Raw genomic sequence first — 25,901 nt, 5'->3', positions numbered from 1 at the left:
CTGATAACTCTTTTTAATTTACATTAAATTCTCTGTAACCAATCCTTTTTTTAATTCTTCTCTACAAATTAATTTGAGTTGTGTTGCTCTGCTCACAGAGTGGCTCCTATAATGAAAAATACACCACCTTTTACCACCACCACCTAAAAGTGAGCTCGCGCTGCACCGACTTTGCACACAGCTTTTTCATACCCAAATATTCCAGAATGATATGATGTACATGTTCAGTTGATATCTTTAGAGTATCTGCTATTTCATTCAATTTCAATTTACGGTCATTCAAAATTATTTTGTGGATTTTTAAATGTTTTCGTCTTAACACACCAATCCTTGATGGTTGATTTCCCTGGGGCAGTGTCCGGAAACTCGGCATCAAGCCAAGTTTTTGATTCAACTGTATTTTTCCCTTCAAAAAGCAATATTTTATCAACACGCAAAATTCTTTTTTATGCATTTTTTTCACAATAACAAAAGTTGCTTCACTCAAAATCTTATAAATCACAAAATATACAGACTCTTCTATGTTTTGTAGCTATAATTCACAAACTAATGATCCGACAGGTGTCAAATTTATATACGTATCTTTTGAGGGTTAGGGCTAACTAAAAACATATGAATTTAATTCTAGCAACGCCATCTATGTGTCAGGCCGGGGACTTTTCAATTGACCTATTACACATTGACGTCCAAAATGTTTTATTATATAAGTTCTATATATAATAAGTAGTATTTTCTGGTTCATAGTCGTCTATTTTGAGAAAGAAGTGTTGAAACCATTCACTCATCATCATCAATCCTAATTCACGTGGCAAGATTTTTTTGTTATATTTTACAATACATATGCTTAGTACAATCACAATTTATAAAATGTATTTATTACTATTGTGCTCTTGTATTTGCATCAAGACACAAGCAAGACGAATTTTGGAATAAATACATCATGTATTTCCCAAATTAAAATTAAACTATACAAGTTCGTGTGGTGGGGTTTGCTTCAATCTTGCCCTAAGCGTTATCCAGTAGCTATGTTGTCACGCTTCAGTAACTTTATTTTATGTCTTAGGGCGAAATCTTATGGTGGGTACAGCCCACGTAGCCCAATTTCCTGCGCATACATATGTTTTTAGTTAATATGCCGATTCAGTTCGAGCCGAATGCTCAAGTTTGTACACCATAGAATACAGAAATCTGTGTTCTGTGTCTGTACACACCATTAGATAACATCGCAAATCCATTTAATTGTGAGGTCATCGTATGGTTCTATCGTACCTTATGGTATTTTGCAGCACGGTTATTCATCGATAAACTTTGTTCTGGTAGCATTGAATTACTAGTTGGTTTGATTTTTTAATACAAAACCATGAGCTCAAAAAGTTTTTCAATTGACTGATAGACAAATATTTGATTTAGGCGGAGTTAGAAGTACCATCAGTTCTTCTGACTTTGATCTACTAAGCTTTTTGTCTAACATTAACATTCATTTTGTACAACACAAGATATTCCAATGAGTACTAATAGCTGAATAAGATATTCTTCAAACCCACACAACAGCTCCATATTAACAAAGACTTTGATATTGAATTGATCAACCAAAATAATACAATATTTAATAACAAAAACTTTATTCACATTATATTTTATACAATACTTTTTATAGTATTACTAAATTTAATTTTTTTTCTTTTTCATGAATAAAGTCGGTGGTGGAGGCACGGGTATTTTAAGAACAATACCAGTCTTTGACTTAGTGGATTGGCTGAATCCTAAATGCCTAGCCAGTTCTTTTGCCTTATTCAAACCAATCTTCAAATCCTTGGCCAGAATGTCCAAATCCATTTCGTAATTCACCGCTATCATTATTAGAACGATTATGTAACACACACATTTGTCTCTCATATTTAATGACCTGGTACTATACAAAAAAACTTTTATTAGGAACATACTCACTCTCATGAAACATCTGATACTTACCCATTGACCATGAAATTTTTCTTAATATATTTATCCATTAAGATAGAATAATTACAAGCCATATATTTCTTTGTCATACTCTTGGTGGGAGTTTTCATGAATTCTATTAAATTATTGACACAAAGCAGTATTTTGCATTTATCTTTGAAAATCTGCTCTGGCAAAGATTGTTCTTGCAGTGATTGTATCTGGCTTTCTATTACAGATGTCAGTCTAAAATATTTTGATTATTATTATAGATGATATGTATCAATTATTGGTTGATAAATTAATTAATAATAATTGGATGATAATCCAGCAACTGATTTATCTATATATAATATAATGAATATATTTTATGTTTGTTGTCAACATCTTGCTCTAACACCCTCTGAAATACATGATGATGACTCAGTATTCCAATGGGCAAAATATAAAAAAGTACCCTAGTATGAAACATTACTAAGACAACTTGCAGAATCCAAAATATCGACATTCTGCTGAATGATACTGATGTTGATAATGTGGAAAAACAAATATTTAAAAGAACTGTTTATTGTAGTACCACTAAGGCATATCTACTAGTTTAATGTGGAAAGCTACTCTCAATTTATGATAAGTGTTTGGTGATGGCAACATCCATAATGATGAATAGAAAAATATAATAAACTAAATAGATAATTAGTAAGAAAGAATTATCTGGGATTGAGTTAAACATCATCATCTGACATAATTTAAGAAGTGCCTTATAAAAGCAACTTAACAATCAATAATTTATTACCTTATAACATTTTATATAATTTACTTACCCGCATTTTTTTATATCGGCAGCATCTAAAACTGAATCCAACCTTTCTTCTAAGGAATTTAGTATATCATCAGTCACCAGATCAGATAATATATAAACACCCTCTTTAGTGGAGGCATCCCGGTTTATTTTAGGTCTATAACCACTGTCACTTGGTGTTTCTGGTATAATATTAGTTTCAACATCAACATCCATACCTAAATAAGAAGCAAATGAGTTTATGCACAACTAATACAATTGAAACATTACCTTCAACAATTTTTTCTAATCTTCCAGTTACATGTTCTAGGTTCATTGCCAGCCGTTCATGTTGTTCAGTATATCGCTTGGCTTTTTTTGAGCCGAATTTTTTTTGTAATTCTGAAACGGCATGTTGTTTGACAGGAGAGGCGACTGCAATAGTTTGTTTTAAAAATGGAGTTAAACTGGTGGTTTCAATTTCAACAAGTTCAATCTAGAAGTTAATTTAACTATAGTATCAATATATAACAAAACTGAAAAACAGCTATAGACAACTTACATATTAATATATTACCTCTTTTCCTCCCTTCTTGCTAATAGCTAAAAAATTATTGAATAGATCATCATTATTTACTTCCCCTGAATAAATCATATCGCCATTAGAAACTCCTAAGATCTTTTTATTTTTAACTTTATCCCTAAATAAGGCCACTTCCAGTAAGCAATCATTGTCCTGTTTAATTTTACCATTTTGAAACTCAACTGAAATATATTAAAAATTAAAACAACATTACTTATATTTTTAATCTACTTACACAAAACTGGTTTGTTTTTATTTCTAGTAATTGTTTTAATTTTTGGCATATTTTCAAGATATTTTTATGTACTAAAAACAATAAAAGTATAATATGCCAATAATGCAATTGCAGAAAAAACACACGTGAACATAAGAGGTTATGTTATCAAATCGTTCGTCTGTAGCGTTGGGAACTATCGACTGAAAACAGTCGAAACAGTCGATAGTCACAAACTAGCGACTGAAAATAGTAATTACTATTAAATGTTACTATTCAATAAGTATAGTCAAATGCACGGTTCGACAGTTTTTTTTGTGATGTCAGATCAAGATGTACGAATTGTTTCCTGTATAAATTATAAGAGAGGAAAGAACGGAGATAACCGTTTGGGGTAGTTAATTTTATACGTGATTATATTTTCCAACAGTAGTATAAGCGAGGCGGAGATGTATAAATTCCTTCACGAGCTAACTTTAAAAAAGGCAAGGAAAAAAATAATTACTGAATACTATTATAATAATTATACATAACATGCAATTTATGATTTAATTTTAAAGTAAGTAGAATTACTTTTATATTTAAAATTTCTGTGGATCTGAAAAAAGGAATGGAATTTTTCTATGGAATGGAATAATACCCCACAAATGTTTTATTGTATTTTAATGTGTTAATTGCTATTTTTAAATAATATACTATAATAAATATAGACAATACAATAGAACTTAAACAAAACCTAAAAACTAAACCTGTATAATAACCTTAAATACTATATAAAAGTTTAACATAAATAAAAAAAACAAAATCGATGACGTAATAAAAAATCATCTGAGTGAAACGATATAAATGCTTTATTTATTATTGAACGGAAATATTTTTTAACAAACATCAAGAGAGTAATGGAAATGTTACCTATTGCCATAAACAGTCAAAATATTTTACTAATTTTCATTCCCAATTTTAATCTTCTTACCCTATTACATTAACAATCTTAACAAAAACTACAAGCAAACTACCAAAAAATCATAGAACTACATATATTACATATAAATTTATGTAAGCATAAATTGGGTACATTTTTGTCAAGGTAGCGGCTAGGACGACAGAGCCAGAACGTAAAAAATCAGTCGAATGAAACAAGTAGGATCAAAAATAGTAACTAAAAGTACGACTGAAACAGTTGATAGTAAATAGTAACAAAATCAGTCGGACCGAAAATAGCGACTGAAACAATCACTTGTAAAAAATAGTAAAATTAGTCGAACCAAAAATAGCGACTGAAGCACTCGATAGTAAAAAGTAGTCAATTACTAAACAGTCAATAGTCAATTTCCCAACACTATTCGTCTTATAATTGGTTTTTTCAATATTATATTATATTATATATTATCCCATATTTCAAAGATCATCAAAAGACATTTCTTAAACAATTTAAAAACCTTTTTTTTATTTCTTCCGATATACCGATATTTTTATTTTATCCTATCAATAGGTCCTTTGAAAAATATCGTTATTTTTCTGGTTGTGACAAAAAAAATTTCGATACTTCTTATACATGTAGCTTTATTCAAAATATCGATATTTTTCTTCCATGGAATTTGTTTTCAAGAATAAATTTTAACACGCCGTTTTTCTTTAAATTGAAGACGCTGTTACCAAATTATGTGTACTTTTCAATATATATTTAGTCATAACATAACAGGTTTAAAATTTGAGCAATAAAACAATAACTTTTAATTAGCTTAAAACTAATGATTAATTCTAAAACCAGGCTAATTTATTCAAATTAAACAACACCCCTCTCACTATTTTTAATTATTAATAGGCTTGGCTTCCATCTAGCAGAAAATATATGGGTCAGCCCTTTAGTTTTAAAAATAAGTATATTATCTTTAGATAAGTATTACAGAGATTTGGTAGGTTCATATTAGTGTTTAATATAGTCGATATATTTAAGTAATCAAAAAACCTTTAAACTGTACATACATAATCCAACTTGAAGCAATATATCTCGATCTCTATTTAGCTATAATGGTTATCAAACCCTGTATTTAATTAACTCATGTATTTAAAAAAATCAACATTTTTACTAAATAAATATATTTACTAATGTACATGAGCTACAAAACTGTCATCTTCATGTATGCTACCCTGGTCACTGGGTATTCTACTAGAATTCTAAAAAAACAAATAGTAATCACACATATTAATTTATACAGATATATTACTTACCAAGATCCTCCCGCGTTCTTCAATTAAACCATAGGCAAAATGATTTAATGATATGAATCTAGGCAAAGCTACACCTTGGAATCGATAGATGGGGTTACCGCCAATATCTGTATTTAATTTTATGACGTTTGTCACGGTTATACGGCCTAAATGATTTGTATTTGGTACCATGGGGCCTCGACTAATATCTATATGATGACCAACTTTGAAAAGTGTGATTTTATCACCATTATTAGCAGCTATGTCAGGGATTTGTTTAGTTTTATGAGGATTGTTTTTAAAAATTTCCAATGCCAGATTTTCGCTTACATCCAGGCATTCAATTGGGTAATCTCTTTGGCAAAATTTTATGAATTCCAAGGATAATACTTTCAGTTCTGAGTTTTTGGGTTCCCAATTATCTAAGCCCAATTGGATATCATACACAAAACTACCAGATTTAACTGAAAAAAAAATAAATAAATAAAACATCTATTTTATTTAATAACTTTACCATTTGGGCTTGGAAAACTATGCAAATGAAATTCAATATTATCTTTAAAAGCTTCTTTTGCTACAGCTCCTAACAAATAACTGCATGTTCTCCAAAATGCTTTGTTCACCGCACTAGGGTTAGGTATTTGGTAATGTAACAATTCCAATATACAAGAATCAGGTAGCGGTTTGTGCATATGCCATAAAGTATTATGATTTAAAAGCGCAACGGCCGATCTATCCTTAAATTTATCTCCCAAATCTACAAGAATTTTTTAGTTATACTGCTGTAATTCACCAATTCACTTTTTACGTTTTGCACAATCATATGGGGTTGATATATTTTTGTTCATCACAAGGATACTATTCTCAGGTTGCCCTTCATATTGCACTTCAATTTTTTCAACGCGCCCTACAGCTTCTTTCTGTCGTTTTTGTTCGAAATTAAAGATCTGGCACTGCCGCTGGTACTCTTCTAAGTTTGTTGAATATCCTGAAAATATACATTAAAGAATTCTATGACACAACACTTAAACTAGCTCGTATTACTTTTACATAAAATATTTGAATTTTTACTTATTGGTTTAATAGAGTTTATTATTTTATTTAAAGAATTCATTTTATTTTGCCAATGTTGCTTTTAAGGTTATACTAAGAGAAATCTTCCTCTCTATTATACTATTGAAATAGAAAGTTAAACATTTACTGAGGTTACGATCAGAAGTAAAAATTAAGTTTACTCTTTAATAGTAAGGTTATTTATGATGAATAGGACTCCGGTGTAAACAAACATATATTTTTAAATACATATAAATTTTCTTCAAAAATAAAAAATGTCATCTAAACGAAAAGCAGAGTCTCAGATTCCCGCCGAAGAAAGTGATCAATTGATAATACGGCCCCTGTAAGTAGACAAAATTTGTATAATATTGTCTAAAATAGGTTTAATTCCAGTGGAGCTGGTCAAGAAGTGGGGAGATCATGTATTATGATAGAATTCAAAGGCAAAAAAATTATGGTACATCTAAACATCATTTAATTGTTTTATTTCATATTAATTACATTTGAATTTTAGCTTGATTGTGGTATTCATCCTGGACTTTCGGGTATGGATGCTTTGCCATTTGTAGATTTAATTGAAGCTGACGAAATTGATTTACTTCTTATATCACAGTAAGTTGTAGTACAGTGAAGGTATCTTTAAATATTGTATAAAATCTTTTAGTTTCCATCTGGACCACTGTGGTGCCTTACCATGGTTTTTATTAAAAACTAGTTTCAAAGGAAGGTGTTTCATGACCCATGCAACCAAAGCCATTTATAGATGGTTATTGTCAGATTATATTAAAGTTAGGTAGGATAATTTAATCTTATTTAAATTTGTTTCTATTTTAATTTTATTTTTCAGTAACATAGCTACAGAACAAATGTTGTACACCGAGGCTGATTTGGAAGCTAGTATGGACAAAATTGAAACTATTAATTTTCATGAAGAAAAAGATTTACTTGGTATCAGATTTTGGGCTTATAATGCTGGACATGTATTAGGTGCAGCAATGTTTATGATTGAAATTGCTGGCGTTAAGGTCGTTTATTGTTGTTGGATATAAAAATTAGTTAGACATTATGCTTGTTTCTTTAGATTCTTTATACTGGTGACTTTTCAAGACAAGAAGATAGACATTTGATGGCTGCAGAAATTCCTACTGTCCGACCTGATGTTCTCATCACTGTTAGTCAATGTTATTTAATCATTTTAAACTCTAATATCATTGTGATTATAGGAATCAACTTATGGAACTCATATTCATGAGAATAGGGAGGATAGGGAGAATCGATTCACGGGTTTAGTCCATGACATAGTAAATCGTGGAGGTAGATGTTTAATACCAGTTTTTGCGCTAGGAAGAGCTCAAGAATTGCTTCTAATCTTGGGTAACAGGTTTTCCAATATATTTAAAATTTATTTTATTTTTATATTGTATCTTAGATGAATATTGGGGCCAGCATCCTGAATTACATGATATACCTATTTATTATGCTTCATCTTTGGCTAAAAAATGCATGGCTGTGTATCAGACTTATATTAATGCTATGAATGACAAAATCAAAAGACAAATAGCTATAAATAATCCTTTTGTCTTCAAGCACATCTCGAATTTAAAGGTATATAAGGATATTAGTCATATTTTGAATATTGTATGATATTTTATACACTGATTTTTAGAAAATAAACTGATCTAAAAACACAGTACTTGCAACTTTTTTTTCACAGCTATTGTGTATTGTGTAACTATATTAAATGTTCTTTGATATTTTAGGGTATTGATCATTTTGAGGATATTGGTCCATGTGTCATTATGGCTTCACCTGGTATGATGCAGAGTGGATTGTCACGTGAATTATTCGAATCTTGGTGCACGGATTCCAAAAATGGCGTCATCATCGCTGGTAAAATGCTGCATATAACTATTTTTGAAGTGTTTGTACTGTTATTGTTTTAGGTTATTGCGTGGAAGGTACTTTAGCTAAAACCGTTCTTTCCGAACCCGAAGAAATCACAACGATGACGGGACAGAAATTACCGCTGAAAATGTCGGTGGATTACATTTCTTTCTCGGCTCACACAGATTACCAGCAAACGAGTGAATTTATAAAAATATTGAAGCCACCTCATGTGGTAAGTTACACGAAAAAAAAGCCAATATATATTCGTATAACAAAAAAAAATCAAGTACGCCAAGTTTCAATAATTTTTATACCGTTGTCAAGTGCCAGCGCCATCTATTATATGTTAATATAGGTTTAAATGTTGGTGTTACGGTGGTATAAATTTCGGACGTTTGTCTAGGACGTACTGTTTTTTAATATCACTATTAATTTTTGTACAAGATATTTATTGTTTTTGTTTAGTTTCAAGAACTCAAAAAATCAAAAATTACAGGTTAGTGAAATAAGTTGCGTTCTAATTAACATATTTTTAACCCTTCTAGTGTTCTGAAACAAATAATTTTTGACTATTTTTTTTTATAAAATGGAGATAATCTGAAAATAATAGTCCCAGTTTTTTGATGTCCTAAATTTTTTAAAAATAGTAAAGTAACTCCAGTGTGTTGCTTCTGAATACCGAGGGATATACAAAAGGAGATCCAATTTAACTTCAATAAGTAAAAACTTCGATATTTCAAATGTCTATATCAGAATCATCATTTTCAAGATACGAAGATCGTTAAGAATGCACATAAGTGACGACAAATAGTTGTGCAATTGTTTCTAGCTTAAATCATTAAAGTATATTTTTATCATTATCATGTGTATAATATTTGTATACACATTATGTTTTTAATGTTTCATAACTCATTTGATTATCAACGTGTCAAAACTGATATTCTCGATTGGAATGATATTATAACGCATTATCGGAATTAATATGAAAACGATTTGACATTAGGTGCTTGTCCACGGCGAGCAGAACGAGATGTCCAGGTTGAAGGCTGCCTTGCAGCGTGAGTTCGAAGAGGAACAGAACACCAGTACCCAGCTTCACAACCCCAGAAACACGCACACGGTGGAGTTACACTTCAGAGGCGAGAAGACGGCCAAGGTGATGGGTTCTCTGGCCGTTGAGGAGCCCACGCCCAGCAAGGTCATCCAGGGTGTTTTGGTGAAGAGAAACTTTAATTATCACATCTTAAGCGCTGACGATTTATTTAGTAAGTTTAAAATTGTTTCAAGCCAAGTTTGATTTTGAATTCCTTGAGGAACGTTTATTCTAACAGTACTCAACTTATCCTTATCTAATTACTAGTACATACACCATACCGCACGTAAGCTGGGGAACCCCTTTAGACGCCTTAAATGAGTCATTTTTATTAATTTTTTTATAGGTGATAAGTTAATCAAGTTTTTACATCATTTTATTAGCGCTATAAAGAGCGTAAAACAAAAATTGTTAAAAAATGTTGGAAAAGAAATGAAGTAAGCTCTTTAATAAAATGTTCAAATTTTTGGATTTCATCCCTAAAAAGTAATTTATTTTCCGAAAATTGATTTTAAAATTGTAGACGCGATTTTTAAATCATAACACACACGAAAGCTTCCAGAAATATTAGACTTTTCTATATTTTTTGATTTATAGAAATATTTATTGGTGTGTTAGTACTATAGGTAGTACACTATTTATCTCGAACTATATCATTTCTGTCTCGTTACTCATGTTTTTGATTTAAATGTTGGAGTAGCTGCCTTCTGTCCCAGCACCCATATGAGGGGTTATTTTAACAATTTATTTTAGCCCGGAATGTAGATGGCTTTGGAGGAAACCACCAGACTTTCCTGTTAAAACTTTTGTCAGCATTTTGAATATGAGCACCCAAGTATTTATGTGGTAAAATGGGCAAGCCATGGGCAAATCTTCTAAAACAATATGAGATGTTTTAACACTTTGTGAACTAATTTTCCTTTTTCCCAAAGTTTTTTGTCTTTTCTTATCTTTCGGTATGTTGAGTCCATTTTCTTTTCTACGTGGCCACTACGAAATATATTATACGAGGGTGATTCAAATATGATGGAGACACACTGTAGGTGGCGCCGCGCATGTATGTTTTGAAGATCGTGGCTTGAGTATGTAATAGCTGGGTTCCTTACGAACAGTGTGGCATAGTTTTCGTTGAAAGCGAATGTTTTACATGCGTGGTACGACCATGAGTGAACGCCAAGTGCCGATCGCAGTAGTGCAACGTATTGTCATTCGTTTTTTAATGTGGGAAAGCGTTAAAAAGTCGGAAATTTCTCTGCGTTTTCAAAATCAGTGCCTAGGGCTGATGAATGAGTAGGGCTGACGTGTTTAAATGGACTAAAGCATTCAAGGATGTATTGTAACTGACCTAAGCTCTACATAAGCATGACCACGTGACCCAGGTGGATAAAAATTTCTTTCCATCAAACTCGCTTTAGTGTTTTATCTAAAACAAGTTCAGTTCTTTGAATATCTTTATTCAATGTTGTTGGTTTCAGAATATACTGACCTAAGCTTGAGTGAAATTACCCAGAGGCAGAGTCTGCACTATTCCGGTAACGCGAACGTGCTACGGCACATGCTGGCTCAGGTGTGCGGCTTAATGGAACCCATCGAGGGCGACAAAAAGATGAGGGCGTTCAACACCGTGGAGATAACGATTGAACCGAAACTTGTAACTTTGGAGGTGAGAATTGGGCGGATGAGGCGGTCAGATGTTTGAATAATGATTTATTTCGTTTCGCAGTGGGTAGCTAATCCCATCAATGATATGTACGCTGATGCTATTGTAGCTGCGATCCTACAAGCTGATATGTTTGAAACCCCAAGTAAAAATATGTCCACCAGCGTAAAAATTGATAGGATGCATTTTAAAGTAAGAAAATTGTTTTATTTTTACTATAAACCGTAGTTGCAACATTCGTAGTCGTGTAGAACTGTCCTTTATATATTCAGATAATAGATTTTTTATAGAAGAAGGATATTTACCAATTAATGTGCTTTTTTCTTTTTTCTTTTTCGAGTTTGCTGGAGTCCATATTTTGGAACTACCTCAAACAGAATAGAAAAAGTGTATGTTAGTGATTGGTCCAAGCGCAGACAAAAGTATATTGACCATCAATACTACTGTTTCTTAAGCTCAAAATAGAAATAGTAACCCTTCTATAATTCCTAAGATCCTGTTTACTTTTATTCTTAATATGGCTTAGTAGAAAAGAAATAAATACGGAATGGTTTTTTAATATTGTGTGTATTATAGGAATGTCTTATTGAGTTGCTGCAAGATATGTTTGGAGAAGATTCGGTTCCAAAGATATTCAAAGGAGAAAAACTGTACGTGACCGTCAACGACAAGAGGGCGGACATCGATCTCTCCAACTTGGAGGTTAAGTGTCCTAATGATGAATCCTTCCAGCAGATCGTCCAGACCGCTGTTTCGAAGCTGTACCAGAGCCTGGCACCGCCCTCAGTGGATAGTTGATTTATGAATAATTATGGTGTCATATATATGTCATTTTAATTTTTTGTCTGACAAAACATTGTAATTTTTAATTTGTTTGAACATAATTCTTGAATAAATCATTTTTATTAAGAATTTTGATATATGGATATGTTATGCACATTTGGACCCTACTGGACCATTCAAAGTGCAACATAATTGCACTTTGAATCTCAAGGTTGAGTTTGAACAACCTAGTGTTTAATACTGAAGTGGTTAGTTCCAGAAAGCTCCTTCTGCCAGTTCCGCTGTATCGAGATCCATTCTCTCCGCCTTCACTACTATTGAGGTCTTCCTTGTAACACTAACAACAGTCCCTCACAGGGTACTATCACCCAGGCCAAACCAAACTAAATTCCAATTCTTCAGTCCCCAATTCTATAACAATTGTTATCATAACTTATATGTGTGGTTTAATTGAATTCAAATGAGAACATCTGTAATAGTTTGGCCTTTTCCCTTATTTAAAAAGTATTCTTACAAAAAAAGAAGTCGTGACTTAATAGTAATCATTATGCAAAATTCTGAAAAGAATTTAATTTTACGAAATTTGATCCAGTTTCTTGTTGAATAATCAACTTTTATTGTTACAGTGTTCTTGGATTATTATAGTCTACTTTGCTTTAAAGGTGTCTTCTTCAAAAAAGGTCTGTAATTTCTTTCATTTTTCATTTCATTGTCATTTTATTACTTTTATGGTAACTTAGCCCAATTGTTATCGTCGAATTACTTTTGTGTCCTTTGCTCGTTATAGTTGGTAGACATCAACTAACATCTCTTACAAACTACTTAACAGAACAAGCGTTTGTTGTTGTAGATATTTAATTAGGGACTAATACGTTCTTTATACACTTGACCTTGATAGTTTTACTGGGAATGTTTGCAATTTCTTGTCTTGTCAAACTTTTTAACTGTTAAAAACAAGCTTGACTGTTAAATTATATCTTATAATTACTGTTTATCCTGCTATTCAGATATGTGATTTAAATAATTTTTAAGCTTATCAAAATAATAATTGTTTTGATTTCCTTTTTTGACATTCTTTCACATGCTAATATGATGTGCTATATTTCCTTTAAAATATCTCCGCAATTTTTTTTGCTGATGAGTAATTCTGATGACATAATGTGTGTTATAGTATCGTGGCTTGGGTAATGTGGTGAGGGTTGACTATGTCTTGCATTAATATATATTATGTTATAACCATCTCAGCCATGTTAGTCAATAATCAATTCAGATAAGAAGTCCCGTCCAGATAAAAATAACTGCTAAAAAGGATAATAAAATATAGCAATAATAAGTCCGTTGGTAATATAAAGTTGCAGTCAATAAACTCTAGAATCAATGATCTTTTCTTCTCTTCCCTTCTTGTTGCCAATTCTTTTGAATTCAAGGAGACAGTGGGTTGTAAAAGTTAGATTTTAGTCATTGTTTGCAAATAGGCTGTTCCAACAATTTTGAATTTCGTTGGTTGCTTCAGTGATAGTAGTAGATGTCTATGAATAGCTTAATGGAAACTCCTGGCTAAACACTACTAAATACGGAAGTGATTGCTATATTAAAAATAGGGGGTTCATCAAATATATTTGGAAGGAAGCTCTATTGAAGAATGTATTAAGGATGGAATGCAATATGTTGCCCCCGATAACGCACGAGTGCAGTTGGAAGAGAATGGAGTATCTCTAGGTGAAATTATAGGCCTTGTTGATGTCCAAAGATGTAACTCTTTGTTTTTTTAGAGAGGAAATGACTCCTTTGATGATGTTTTCACTGGATTTGCCAAGTTGAGACTGGTTTACATTACTTTAGCTTTCTGTTTATTTTCTTCATTATTCTTAACTTTTGTTTCACAACTTGTAAACTCTTCCACTAATGGTTAATCTGTGTTTCAAGCATCGACTCTCACCGCAAGTCACACACAATTAATGTACTTCCCGTGGTTATATTTATCACAGGATGGATAGATTGCTGTAAACACACAGTTTTGAAACACATGTCTGAATATTTGATACTCATTCGAAAGGCTTAGAACATTTTGGCGGACCTCTGGAGAAGGAAGGCATTAGGTATTAAGCTCGTTGAAGGTGACGATATACTCTATATTTCACTCAGGATTCTTTTGACCTCTATTACTTCTTAGGTTGTCATAACATAACATTTCTTCTTCCCCACAGACAGGAGGTTGGAGCTGATATTACATAAATTCAATGTGGGTGAAAGGTGGCCATAGTTTTAGCAATATGCATCACCTCAAGCTTCATTGTCCTCTCCAATTGCCTAGTTCGCTATTACGACCAAGGGAAGATCAGTTGCTTACCATTTTTAATGACTCCTAATTCACTGATTGAGCCTAACAAACATTTACGAATCATGAATAGAGATAATTTTGTTACCTAGTCATATTCAGATTTCATTAGGAAATATCTGTCATACTCTACTCAATTAGACACTATTCAACTTCCTGTACCATAATGAATCTCTTATTTAATTAGTGTAACATAAAGGGGAACAGCACAATATTTCCTGACCACCACCTAGCATTTTGTAATTTTTTATTATCATTCACCATTCTGTCCTAAGTTAGATAGAGTGGTTCTTTTTTGTTTATTCCTTTTGACTCCGAAAGTAACATACGGTGTTCAACTGTTTCTATGGGGTAACGTTTAAAACCTTAAGGTATTTGTATAGTTGTGTTTATGCTATATATTTTTATATCATACTGATTTTAACATACAGCTGAAACGATAAAGGGAAAGTTCGGGATTGAAATCACAGACTGACCTAATGTTACATTAATTTATTGTAATCTAAAATTAACAAATACAAAAGAAAACAGTTTTATAATGTGGCGTAAATTAATCTTAAACAACGAATGAATGAATCTATTAAACATAAAAAGACACTTGACTAGATAAATTAAAAACCATAATTCTTTCGACACTACCCAACATTAAGTTAAATACTTACAAATGTATCTTTATTTGTAGTTTTGTTTTCTCTGTAAATTTATACACAACAAAGTCGTTTATCGTATTTTTTCGAACGGATCTTCCGAACATCTCGACCTCTAAACAGGAAATAAAACTACCTTCACCTGATGACCCAGCCATCATTAGCTTCCGAGTTGTGTGATACCTGTAAAAGACTACGAAACTAACTGGCAGTGAGTGTTTGTAACTGCTCCGAAACTATCGGCGGATGCTCCATTTGAGTCGAAAAAAATACGATATCCTTACAAGTAATGGTTTGTGGTCACGGTGACGGTGACCCATGGTGTCGAAAATTTGTCGCCCTCGAGCTGAATAATTTTCCATGTTTTTAGCTTGTTTTGTGCGGATTAATGCCGGCGGTATCGGTTCGGGCCGGTCGACCGGTGCCACAACGGGTTTTTGGTCATTTGGTTTGAGGTAAGCGATTCACAACCGACGAAACGAAGTAGACACGTGGAGGAAAATATGGCTTGAACACCGCCTATCAACGGCGCCCCGTCGACAGCACGAACGAGACCGATCCCTTTAAGCGAAATATTTATAGTGAAAAATGTATAGGAATGTATTAAATAAAATGCATCTTCTTGTCAAACGTATGAACATGTAATAATATTCGTACTCGTCTGTCGGTCAACGTGCTTCAAAAGCGTCACAGATATATCTCGAAACGCGCCGTTACAGACTTATAAATATATTTCATTTTCTCAATAAAAAGTAACAATAAGAAAAGTCCCTCCTTAATAATTACAATAATGCTTTTTGGTTTTTTTTGTAGTTTTTCGAATTCAAATAAACAAATAATTACTACTTACTACATAAATGACCGAAGCTACTTTCAATTTTTTTTAAGCCCCATATTATACTTTTATATGTACACATATTAAATGTATATGTTATTATATACTTTTAAATTAACTAAAGTTTGTTTAGGAGAAAAAAAAACGAACGTACTTCTTTTATCCTCTCTACATGTAGAACACACATATTTTTTCTTAAATTGGTACCGGCTGCCTTTATACGTCTTAAGGTTCCTTGTTTTAACTGTTGAAAGACTTGATTCACGTTTGATTGAGTGTACTGTAGTTTATACCTCTTGAAGGATAAGGCAACAGGTATCACCGAACAACATTATTTCGAATCTACCTTGAGCTTAAAGTATACTTGGGTCCATACAATAGTTTAATACAAATGATTTTGATGGTCATGTAGTGTTCTTCAATTTCTCTCATACAGATACATAAAGGATATACCCCAGTGTTGTATCGTCATTTATATATATATGTATATATATATAATTTTTTTTGGTAACTAACTAGATAACTTAATTCTAAAATTCAGATATTCACTGATAAAAAGTATATAACACGACCCTCTTCATTTAGACATATATATCCTAATTTTAAAAAAATGTTATAAATGCATCTTTTACTTTGATGGCACGTTATCAGAAACAATAAACGTTTTCCTTCGTTTCCAAAGTTGTATAGTAGTGATATCTATATATATTATATGTGGTAGAAGTTGAATTTTTGTGCCGTGAAAGAGAATTGTATTGGCTTTTTTTCTGAAGGTGAGACAAAACAGGCTGTGCGTTACATGGAGGTGAACTCTGAGGAGCTGGGAACGCCCTGATGCTTGTGGTTGTTGGGAAGCACTTACTAATATCATTTTTACACCATGTTCTGAATGATTAAGGCAGAATGTTTCCAGGCTCGTTGAGTTTAAACAGTTTTAGATATTGTACTAGCAATACTTAAACTAAACTGTTGCGTGTATAAGTTTCTGATCAGCCTCAATGTGTGCCATTATAAATTACTTTTTTTTGTTCCTTAAATGACAGCTTTGGATCTGTTTTCCTTTTAAATAAATAATGATAATTGTGTCGTTTTTTCAATTACCTAAGTTATAAGTTACTTGTCCCGGGGATGGGGCATAAACTATCTCGCGATGGATCGCCGGAAATACCACGATTCGTTTCGAAGCGGGTCCTCTATCGATTACCGTTTATGCTCCATCCACCGTTGGATTTCACGCTTCTAACGAAAACATCAGACACACAAATAGTCCCAGAAAGACAAAAAAACTGCTAACGTCTTAGTAGAGGCCGCAGTTGCGTAGATTGTTCGCGATGATGACATCGGTGACTGCGTCAAACACGAACTGAATGTTGTGCGTATCGGTGGCACAGGTCATGTGGCAGTAGATTTCTTTGGTTGTTGATTTGTTTTTCGCCTCGAACTGGGCTTGGATATATGAGGCGGCCTCACCATACTCTTGAGCTCCTAAAAAAAGTATATTGGGTATTAATTAAATCTAACGGTAAAACGGTTTCATACAATTGGTCTGTTGTGTATTGAATGGATTGTTCATAAAAAATCATGCAGACTTCAGATATCTCTTTCTACAAGAGATATGAACGTTGCAGTTGAATGTTCTACATTCATTGGGGTTCTAAGTAAGTATTTTCTATCATGTTAATACAATTTTAGCTGTACAAATAGGTCTTCGCCGTTCGACAAGTGATAACACCACCAGAAAGTTATTGTTATAGTAGTCTGATGTAAAACGGCTGCCAACAACATAATTTGGATGCTAACTATTTTAGGACCTAACGTAGGGATAGGCAGATAATTTTAAGTGATGTCTGGATGCCCAATTTTAAGTCAGCTCGAGAATTCTGTAGCTCCAGATCTTTCAAATAGTTAGTTATGGAATTGAGACAACTTTTCCATCTTTTAAATACTGTAATCTTGGAGATTCGTTCCAGAAATGGAATAGAAACTTTTATGACACTATAATATCTCCATTAATTTGTTTAAAATTCAAGACTGGTTGGGAAATTAATACATTTTTGTTTTGCGATATATTTTTGACAGATACTAGAAGTATCATATTTATCCATTTTGATGGGACACTGTGTTGAGATACATTTCAAAACTCTTTTCAGAAAAGTTATAGCTAAAATATTGCGCTGTCTGGTTATGAACTTCAAGTGCTTCCTTGCTTTCTGCGTACCCAATTTTACAAAAAGGAGGTTTGTTCTTTTTTTATTAGTTAGAAACGTTCAATACATTGGCCAACTTGATACTTAACCAACGAACATTGTAGTGTTGCAATAGGTCGGAGTATGCCGAATTATATTCAGGAAGACTCCTTGTCCAATGACAACTCATAAAATTAATTAGCTTAACCAAATTGTGCAGTAGTTTGTTTAGTGTAGCATTAAGTAGTATATAGTGGTAGGATATTTGATCCACATTTTTTCTTATCTCTGATTCTCTTTATTATTTGTTATTCTTGATGGTCCAATGTTCCAAACCAACAAAAAAGATCAAATAATAGCGAAACAATAATGGTTGACAGCTATAGATCGCAACCATCGTTTCGGTTTTCATTCATTAGTCAGGAATTATAGAAGCAGAAACATGATCATATGATTTGGAATCGTAACAATGTTTGTTTTACCCTTTGTTGCAAGATTACTGATTACTCGCCTTACTCATTAGGCATTGCTCCTTCTGTGTACCATCTAATAGAATAATGCTTTTGATATATGACAGACATTCATCGCTATATGTATACCACAAATTGTAATTTTTTTAGTTTTTTGTATCATTCTGAATTGGTTGCTGGTTTAGTGTGTATAATCAAAATAATTATTCCTAGTATGAAGAGTTGCATAACAATCAAATTTTATATTAGATAATTGAAATGATTTAAAGGTATTATTAAATTCTAATATATTAACTATAAAATAATGTAAAATATGTATAAAAATAATTATTATACAACCATGGAGGGTTGCTGCAATACTGCAAAATAATCTGTTTTTTTTCCATTAAATCCAGAATTAGTTTAAAATACCTGTTGTTTGGTATTAAGTTGTTTGTTTTATGACTCTATAACTTTTAATTACATTCACACTTAATTGTAAATGCTATTTAGACTAGCTAATACATACCGGTATATTCTGGAAAACATATTGTCAGTGGCGACTTTCTGATTTTTTCTTCAAACAAATCCTTCTTGTTGAGGAAGAGAATTATAGAGGTATCGGTGAACCATTTGTTGTTGCAAATGGAATCAAACAGCTTTAAGCTTTCTTGCATGCGGTTCTGGAAAATAAAACAACGATGAGTTATGGTGATATCAACGAAATCAACGAAGTACTTACGGTAGTTTCGTCCTCGTGCAGCACCTGATCGTATTCACTCATCGCCACGCAGAAGATGATGGCGGTAACATCCTCAAAACAGTGGATCCATTTTTTTCTCTCCGATCTTTGACCTCCAACATCGAACAATCTGGAAAAGGACAGGGATTAATCAAGCGATTTTCTACCGGTTGATGAATGATGTATAGGTAAAAGAATTCCTTTCTAAAGTATGCCAGTGCCGACGACATTGCCAAAGCCTAAAAATAACGACTAAGTTCATTGCTCACGTGCAACAGGTATAACGTCGTTTGGCATATGGTCAACTTCTTTTGGAACGAGTATAGGTTGATTTATTGTTTGAATGTGTATCGATTGATTGTCCTATGCGCGCCAACGTCACCAGCAAGTTATAAATGAATGAAACGTGTTTATATATACGTAACGATATCTATTTTTCGATTTGTAAGCCTTGACATAAGGTGTTACTTAGATACTTGGCCAACACAATTATTTCATACAATCTGATAAATATCTTAATACGGCGAATATTTAATTAATTCCACAAAATTAATAAAAATAGTTACAATATAAATACGTTTGATAATATCTATACAAATATAACGGATAAATATCCATTTAGTGTTGTTAGTATTAGTAAAGTTAAATTATTAGTAGGAAATAATAACTGTACAAACAAGAATTATAGAAACATACAAAACAAACGTAGAGTATCGATTATATTATTAGAAAAAAATATGTTATTTTGCGACATTGTGCAGATTGAATAGCTTCAGCTTAAGATGAATGAATTCTTTGATTATAAATGATCCAAGAACTACATCACAATGGATGATTTCTGTTTATTCTGGTATAACTGATAATAATAACCACAATATTTTACTGGGTTAACCATTTTTTGGTTTGGCTATGCTAAAAATAGTATATTGGAATACAGTTCGTTAAATCTTTTTCTTATTTGGTACATTTAAGTGTGTTTGGCTTCAATTATATATAACTTTAGAAAAAAGCTTTAGATATAAAATTAGACTGGATTTAATGTTAGTATAATAACTTTGAATGGCATTATTGGATTTAAAAAGTACAGAATACCAAAGAAGAGTTTCATGTAGTTAGAAAATATTCCCATAATAAAAACCAGTAAACAAAAGGAAAGCCAGATTTTCATTATTATGGTGTAATAACGGTTTAGATTTTTTGTTCATTTTTTAAAGATTTGAATTACGCCAAAACGTATTCTAGATACATAATAAATGTCCATGGACAGATATAAAAATGTTTTAATATACGAAATTTTACTGTTTTTAAAAAAAAGTGATCACATGCAGAATATAACAGCAAATGAGCTATGTAATGTGAAGAAAAATACAAAAGGGTAAACTAATTAGTAAATAAATACATTTACGATTTTATAATTTTTCTCCTAATATTAAATTAGAAGGAACATGGATCTGTCGAAAGACTTGATAGCGCATCATAAGTGCCAATTGGAGTAGACTTTTGGTACTTTAACACATCAAAACTTTAAGCTCTTTGTGCACTTATGATCATAATTTGTCCATGTGCGAAGTCCATTTGTTTTCAAAACAATTAAGTCAATTTAGCCCAAATAAATCATAATTGGTAGAAAGGAGTAAACAATTAAAAACGATTTTGTCGTAATTTTTTTGACAATTGCCATTTTGTAGAAAAAAATCGTGTAATTTTAATTAGATAAAGTATTTTTTAGATTTCCATTTTCTGGCGCCTAGGAGACTCTGGCGACTAGCCCAGACTTGTACTGCGTGTTGCAGATTTACAGTAGTCATTAAATATAAAAGTTAATAATTTTACAATCGCATTTCTGAAATAATTCTTGAGTAATATTTTATTAGAAATAAAGTCAATTATTGGAGATAAATTTAGAGCATAATTTTTAGAATGCCTCAAAATAACTCTTACTATATTCTTTCAGAAATTAAAATATACTTTCACATATCACACTTTTATATATAGGGTGGGCGTGGTACGTGCTATACCATTAAGAGTTTATTGAATTTTAAGATGTAAATCATTTTTAATTTATTTTTTCGACAACGGTATGGCCAAGATGTCCTTCAGACATACGCCCGCAAATTTCTGGTTTAATTCGAACAGAGATTTTGGATTATACTTGAAAGCTCTACTATTGAAATATCACGATAAAAAGAAATCGGGTATGACCACTCCATGGTGTATTTGACATGTGAGTGGTAAACCGATGCTGTTGAAACTACGTCACTAAGTTATCTTTATTCAGACAAAAACTTCTTTGGCATTTGAATGTAACGTTTCAAAAAGTAAAATTGGACTTTATAATGATTCACCCTGTATTTCTCATTCTATACATGCAGGGGAAACACAAAATAGTATGAATACCTGACATATACACAACATTTATTTATCAATAAGGTGTTGAGCCATAATTTGCTTTTAAAATGGCTACAATTCTTCGCGGGATAGATTCGTAGAGTGTCTGAATAGTTTCTAAAGGAATATTATCTCTTTCTTGTACTAAAAAATCCACCAATTGCTTCAATGATGTTGGAGATGGAATATATACTCCTCACTGTCTGTTCTAAAACTGCCCATCAATTATGTTGAGGTCTGGCGATTTTGATGGCTGGGGAAGATGTTGAAGCCAAGATTCTTCTTGGCTGCGTGTATGAATTCCATCATTGAGGATTTGGCCCAAATTGAATTTTACAGATTGATTCGGTTAGATGTTCCAACGCATCAGACAACATTCTGTCTCTTTTTAGCTAAGGTAAAACAAGAAGGAAAATTCCACTCCGAGTTTAAAACGAATTTTACATTATTACAAACTGCGTGTGACAGTATATTCGATATTCTTTACCAGGTGCATTGGCTGTTTTATTGGAAGGACTATATTGCATGGTGTTCATATTACTTTATTTATTCCCTATTGGTAATTTCTCTTACACTAACATTCCTTGTATATACGGTAAAACTGAATGAATGATTATTTGAATTATTTTATACTTACTTGAAATTGAGGTTTTTGAAAGAGAAATGCACCTCCACGATACCGGTGGTTTTGACGCGCGTTCTCAGGATATCCTGCTCCGTTGGTTGGTATTCTTTGGCTCCCAAGCGGTCTAAGTCATCTAAAAAGCTACAAAGACCATTTTATGAGTATAACAGTATTTTTTAATCAAGCTTTTAGAAGGGAGATGAAGTTAAAACAAAGAAGGACAGCGGATGAACAAGTTTGAGAGGATTTAAAGAATAATAACGCACCGCCATAACTACTGGCGATTTAATGGAAATGTTGGCGACCAAAGATAGCCTGTTAACAATGGCATACGTGTCTGCTGCATCGGATTTTATCGCTAAAATCAATTGCGTCACATCCAGTAGTGCTGTAGATGGTGGAGTCGGTTTTTGGTCAACGCCAAAGTCAAAGGACGCTTTCGGTTTATAATACGGCACAGCCTTGTTCATAAAAATAATTACGCGATGCCGTGTCTTGTTTTTATAGTCTTCGACGGTTTAGACTTTCATTTATTAGGTTTGGGGAAAAACGGTTTGTTATCTCTGCAGACACGACTATTTATGTAACTTATTAGATTCAGGAAATGATATTAATAATTTTTTTATTTGTTAGGTTCGATCAAAATATCTGACATCAGTCTCTACAATTTTTCACTTTCTTTCTGGCGATATAACAGTATCAGCTAAGCTATACTGCGTTAATCTGAACATATCAGATGTACCGGAAAGTCATTACCGGTTTTTTTTTCGGAAAAAACTACGTCATGTTCAAGAAAATTGAAAAATTTTATTTATTTAAAATACTGGCCGTTTGATTCTATATAGTTTCCCATATTTCAGGCAATTTATGGATGTCATCCCAAAAAGACTGTTCTTTGAGCAAAACTATTCATCGAATAAAACCAAAACCTTCAAACTTCGCTAAGTGCTGCTCTGCAAGAGCGTGTTCCATTGATGCGAAAAAATCATAGTCGGGCGGGGCAAGATCTAAAGAGTAAGGCTGGTGCGATAATATATCCCATCCAAGTACTTTCAACACTTCCTTGACCGTTTTTGCTTCATGAAACAGCCTGATATCGCGTTGTATCATCACTGCGCCGTGTCTTCTGGTCCATTCTAGATGTTTCTCGATCGATGCATGATTCAAATTGGTTATTTTTACCAGATTTCGACGGTTCGTAATACGCTACACTACTCTGGTTCCACCAAACACAGAGCACTGTCTTGGAAATGAACAGAAATGAGATACTTGAGAACTCAAGATTTAATAAAAACACCCATTTGAGCCTAAAGACAAAGAGTTATTGAAAATATCACCAGTTAGAAATTCCCTTTCAGGCTCAATACTAGTTAGCTTCAACACAAGCTTCAAATCAATATCAAATCTGTTTAAAAGCTCTGAACATGATTTAGCGTACTTTGGTGCACATCTACTGTTTTATCTGAACAGTGGTGTTTTGTGATGTATCCCATGTCTCCAACCAATCTAGCCAACTCTCACCTATTTATAATAAAGTCAAGCCAAGCCATTCAGAATGTGATGAGGTAACATAATACCCAGATATGATAGTTGGATGATAATAACACAATTTTACTTTCTTTCAGTTAAATTCTACATTGTTCAATATTGCGAAGGAACCTAGTTTATTATCATTCCATATCAATAAATCTGTAAAATAATTAATAAAAAACTATTATTATAACATATAGGCTGAAAAGTTCCGGGCCCAACATATAGATGGCGCCAGTTTTATTGCATTCGTCGCTTTTTCAGTTGTACTAATCTTCAAAAGAAAGCTGTTAAAATTTCATGATTCTACTCATATGTTTGTAAGTTATTATGCTAAGAGTGACACTACTTTTGTTATTTTCAAAACAATGGATCAAAAACAACTTCATGTTTTAATTTTACACTGTTTCTTTATGGGAAAAATACCGTTCAAGCGAAGTAATGGGTTGAAAAGTGTTATAAGGACTGCGGTCCATTAGAAACAATAATAAAACGTTGGTTTCCTGACTTCAAATGTGGTCGTTGAGACACCGATGGTGCAAAACGCAGTGGACGTTCAAATGAGGTGGTAACAATAGAAAACCCACCAAATTATTTTGAATGATCGAAAAGTGAAGTTGCGTGAGTTAGCGAACACCGTAAAGCTATCAAAAAAATGTGTTGTTTTTATATTGTATGCGCATTTGACTATGAGGAAGCTCTGTTCAAAGTGGTTGCGGCGTTTGCTCACTGTTGACCAAAAACAGTGTTTGGCCATGTCTAAACGTAACAAACAGGCATTTTTGTGTCGATACGTGACAATGGTTCATCCATTGTCCTATATCGTCCACGTGAATCAATCACTTCACTCCGGAATGAACTGGTGACAAGCTTGTTTTGAAACAAAAGATAAATTGTTCTATAAAAGTAGTATTGAAATGTTAGAGCGGCGCTGAAATGATTGTGTGGCTCTTGATGGAGATTACGTGATGAACAAAGCCAATTTGGAACAAAAAATAAACGCGTTTTCTTTGTCACGCCACTTTTCAGCCTAATGTTGTCAATACTTACTATTTGGCGGAGTCGTTTAGTTGGTACTCGTTGGAGCGGCCAAAGCAAGCTTCAACGCCCGTATCCGACCATAGCCGCTTCATAGCAGCTAACAGTTCTTCCGAAAACGGTTCCGTGTCTTCCATTCGCTGGATAACATCGAATACCATTTTTCCATCGATCTGGAATCAAAATAATATTATTTTAGATTATTTTTATCGTTTACAATACAAGAGAAAGATTATAATCAATGAAGGGTCTTGTAGAGTTCACTATAACCCATTCAAAATAACAGTGAACTCACGTCATCACGATGTTAAATGGGTTGCCTATCGCAATTTCTAAATTCATTTTAAAATCTGACAGTACTTTTCATTTTCATTTTTTTCTAGTTAAAAAGAGAACAATGCTGTCTGATGCGTCCAAGCATATGAAAGAATCAACCTATAAAATTAGACTAGATGACAAATGACTGCAAAATTTGTCAAAACATTAGTGACAATCATTATAGGTCATAAGTTGCTTTGGCGCTTTGCTTGTTTTGATAGATTCCAAATCGCTACTTAATATTTGTGATTACTGTGACTGAAAGTGTCGAAGCCGTTAGACAGTCAGTATCAGGAAGATTAAGTCCCAAATCAGATTTCTTTAGAACAGGAATGAGATAATGTAGAACCCCTCTTGCCAGTAAAATGTGTTAGGGAAGTAAGTATTGTTACTGTTAAATATTAAGTTGCTGTATTTTTTAATGGAAATATTTTTAACGTGTTGCAGCTGCACTGAATATTAACATGGATACTCAGAAAATGAAAAACAATATAATGTTGGATTCACCGAAAGGAAGGCGTCCTCATACGAATCAACCTTCATGTCATCTTGATGTTAGTTCAGATAATAGCTGTATTTCAGATCAGATTTATGAAATTTAT

At 32.7% G+C, this 25,901-nt stretch overlaps 4 protein-coding genes across 8 annotated transcripts in view; 1 reads left to right on the top strand and 3 right to left on the bottom strand.

Annotated features, from left to right (window-relative positions):
* Nucleotides 1–1,605: 1,605 nt before the first annotated feature.
* Nucleotides 1,606–3,681, bottom strand: LOC143200693 (DNA-directed RNA polymerase I subunit RPA49). The gene is made up of 6 exons (XM_076411288.1): nucleotides 3,535–3,681; nucleotides 3,294–3,481; nucleotides 3,008–3,212; nucleotides 2,760–2,955; nucleotides 1,972–2,184; nucleotides 1,606–1,912 (listed from the first exon to the last, which is right to left on the bottom strand). The coding sequence occupies exons 1-6, from the start codon at nucleotides 3,581–3,583 to the stop codon at nucleotides 1,669–1,671; spliced, it is 1,095 nt and encodes a 364-aa protein (XP_076267403.1). The 5' UTR covers nucleotides 3,584–3,681; the 3' UTR covers nucleotides 1,606–1,668.
* A 139-nt stretch (nucleotides 3,682–3,820) lies between these two features.
* On the top strand, nucleotides 3,821–12,332 carry Cpsf73 (Cleavage and polyadenylation specificity factor 73). Its single transcript, XM_076411241.1, has 15 exons — nucleotides 3,821–4,072; nucleotides 6,865–7,123; nucleotides 7,174–7,237; nucleotides 7,295–7,392; nucleotides 7,445–7,573; nucleotides 7,628–7,805; nucleotides 7,862–7,951; nucleotides 8,004–8,154; nucleotides 8,210–8,385; nucleotides 8,541–8,670; nucleotides 8,724–8,899; nucleotides 9,671–9,932; nucleotides 11,236–11,423; nucleotides 11,484–11,612; nucleotides 11,997–12,332. The coding sequence occupies exons 2-15, from the start codon at nucleotides 7,053–7,055 to the stop codon at nucleotides 12,216–12,218; spliced, it is 2,064 nt and encodes a 687-aa protein (XP_076267356.1). The 5' UTR covers nucleotides 3,821–4,072; nucleotides 6,865–7,052; the 3' UTR covers nucleotides 12,219–12,332.
* On the bottom strand, nucleotides 5,597–6,923 carry mRpL39 (mitochondrial ribosomal protein L39). Its single transcript, XM_076411297.1, has 5 exons — nucleotides 6,769–6,923; nucleotides 6,533–6,712; nucleotides 6,239–6,481; nucleotides 5,746–6,188; nucleotides 5,597–5,691 (listed from the first exon to the last, which is right to left on the bottom strand). The coding sequence occupies exons 1-5, from the start codon at nucleotides 6,836–6,838 to the stop codon at nucleotides 5,620–5,622; spliced, it is 1,008 nt and encodes a 335-aa protein (XP_076267412.1). The 5' UTR covers nucleotides 6,839–6,923; the 3' UTR covers nucleotides 5,597–5,619.
* Nucleotides 12,333–15,018: 2,686 nt separating the features above from the next.
* Galphao (G protein alpha o subunit) overlaps nucleotides 15,019–25,901 on the bottom strand; it is a 197,213-nt gene continuing 186,330 nt past the window's right edge. For all 5 annotated transcript variants that reach the window (XM_076411291.1, XM_076411289.1, XM_076411292.1 and 2 more), the window contains 5 exons: nucleotides 24,994–25,154; nucleotides 22,426–22,554; nucleotides 19,401–19,530; nucleotides 19,188–19,341; nucleotides 15,019–17,508 (listed from right to left, as the gene is read on the bottom strand). In XM_076411291.1, coding sequence (XP_076267406.1) covers nucleotides 17,321–17,508; nucleotides 19,188–19,341; nucleotides 19,401–19,530; nucleotides 22,426–22,554; nucleotides 24,994–25,154 — 762 coding nt within the window. In that variant the 3' untranslated portion in view covers nucleotides 15,019–17,320. The remainder of the gene's footprint in view (nucleotides 17,509–19,187; nucleotides 19,342–19,400; nucleotides 19,531–22,425; nucleotides 22,555–24,993; nucleotides 25,155–25,901) is intronic.

Source organism: Rhynchophorus ferrugineus, unplaced genomic scaffold, assembly GCF_030347505.1.
Source record: "Rhynchophorus ferrugineus isolate W39M unplaced genomic scaffold, kcgeb_rfMv2 rfM8, whole genome shotgun sequence".
Classification (NCBI taxonomy): domain Eukaryota; kingdom Metazoa; phylum Arthropoda; class Insecta; order Coleoptera; family Curculionidae; genus Rhynchophorus; species Rhynchophorus ferrugineus.
Note: the sequence above shows the minus strand (reverse complement) of the source record. Positions and strands in the feature narration are given on the sequence as shown.

What these genes read in the sequence shown, in the direction of transcription:
- LOC143200693 (XM_076411288.1), bottom strand. Translation starts at nt 3,583, where the DNA reads ATGCCAAAAATTAAAACAATTACTAGAAATAAAAACAAACCAGTTTTG. An exon ending in TAAAAACAAACCAGTTTTGT is followed by an intron (nt 3,482 to 3,534) that starts GTAAGTAGATTA and finishes AATATATTTCAG; the next exon opens with TTGAGTTTCAAAATGGTAAA. An exon ending in GCAAGAAGGGAGGAAAAGAG is followed by an intron (nt 3,213 to 3,293) that starts GTAATATATTAA and finishes ATTAACTTCTAG; the next exon opens with ATTGAACTTGTTGAAATTGA.
- mRpL39 (XM_076411297.1), bottom strand. Translation starts at nt 6,838, where the DNA reads ATGAATTCTTTAAATAAAATAATAAACTCTATTAAACCAATAAGTAAA. An exon ending in TTCAAATATTTTATGTAAAA is followed by an intron (nt 6,713 to 6,768) that starts GTAATACGAGCT and finishes GTATATTTTCAG; the next exon opens with GATATTCAACAAACTTAGAA. An exon ending in TAGTTTTCCAAGCCCAAATG is followed by an intron (nt 6,189 to 6,238) that starts GTAAAGTTATTA and finishes TTTTTTTTTCAG; the next exon opens with TTAAATCTGGTAGTTTTGTG.
- Cpsf73 (XM_076411241.1), top strand. Translation starts at nt 7,053, where the DNA reads ATGTCATCTAAACGAAAAGCAGAGTCTCAGATTCCCGCCGAAGAAAGT. An exon ending in TTGAAATTGCTGGCGTTAAG is followed by an intron (nt 7,806 to 7,861) that starts GTCGTTTATTGT and finishes TTGTTTCTTTAG; the next exon opens with ATTCTTTATACTGGTGACTT. An exon ending in AGCACATCTCGAATTTAAAG is followed by an intron (nt 8,386 to 8,540) that starts GTATATAAGGAT and finishes TTGATATTTTAG; the next exon opens with GGTATTGATCATTTTGAGGA.